The sequence below is a fragment of the Aplysia californica genome, unplaced genomic scaffold (genome assembly GCF_000002075.1).
Source record: "Aplysia californica isolate F4 #8 unplaced genomic scaffold, AplCal3.0 scaffold00269, whole genome shotgun sequence".
In the NCBI taxonomy this organism is placed as follows: Eukaryota; Metazoa; Mollusca; class Gastropoda; order Aplysiida; family Aplysiidae; genus Aplysia; species Aplysia californica.
The window spans coordinates 685,579-686,630 of record NW_004797539.1 but is presented as its reverse complement, the minus strand read 5'-3'; the positions used below and the strand labels follow the sequence as shown (position 1 = coordinate 686,630).

At 38.3% G+C, this 1,052-nt stretch overlaps 1 protein-coding gene across 1 annotated transcript in view; it reads left to right on the top strand.

Annotated features, from left to right (window-relative positions):
* The window catches only part of LOC101857490 (arrestin domain-containing protein 3), a 39,346-nt gene that overhangs the window by 22,030 nt on the left and 16,264 nt on the right, over positions 1-1,052 (top strand). Inside the window, exon 2 of the mRNA XM_005101065.3 lies at positions 198-344. Coding sequence (XP_005101122.1) covers positions 198-344 — 147 coding nt within the window. The remainder of the gene's footprint in view (positions 1-197; positions 345-1,052) is intronic.

Here is a 1,052-nt window from a genome sequence, read left to right as displayed (position 1 = left end):
ACAGACAGACAGACAGACAGACAGACAGACAGACAGACAGACAAACAGACAGACAGACTGACACACAGACAGACAGATGGACAGACAGTAATGTAAAAAGAATAAATTGACCACAACTATAAATTAAATTTTTCTGCTGAATACGTCCTTTTACATTTTTTTTTCACCCGTTTCCCGCTTGCGTGTCCTTTTTTCAGACATCCGGATGTCGTTCCGCGGGAAAGCGTTTGTTCACTGGACAGAACAGGCTATGCGTGGTCCGGGGGAGAGCCGCTACAAGGAGATACGTCATCACTCCGCAACCGAGGAGTATATCGATGTCTCAAAGCATCTTCTCTCCAGAGGTAGGTATAGCTACATATATTCGGCCAGTTGATTAGATGTAGAAAGCATGACTTTGTTTATTTATTTATTTTAATCTGTGGTATCGGTTGAATGTGCTGAAGAAAATAATATCATGTTGAAATTCAAATGGTAAATGCTGAACAAGTACATGTATTAACAAATAGATCTAATTTTTTAAAAACCCTTAAAACAAAACAAAAATAATAAAATAATAACAAAAATAATAACAAAAAGAACAATATATAATGTCGGTACGTTTGTTTTAAAAAAAGAAGCAGTTTTATCCTTTTGACATCTCTCCCGTGAAATGTTGCTTTCTAGTGTAAAGTACATTCTTTGAACTTGCCGACGATAATTATGCTCATGTACACCTACGAACATATAATATGCTTAATGATTAATGAGGGTTAGGGAATGTCCCAGCCCTACCAGAGTTGAGGGCCTGTGGTGATGAAATACGGTCCAGTAGGCTAATTTTTTAATTCCGACAGCGGTGACCATTAGCCCATGCGAATAATGAAGTTTTTCCACCTTGCTCATCTACGAAGTATGACGTCACTTGCGATGAAGCTAGACAAAAGCACACTCACCAGTACACACGTCGCACAAGCACACGCACACACATCGATGCACACTTATATTTTCTCTAACACTAACAACAACAACAACAACAACAACAACAACAACAACAACAACAACAACAACAA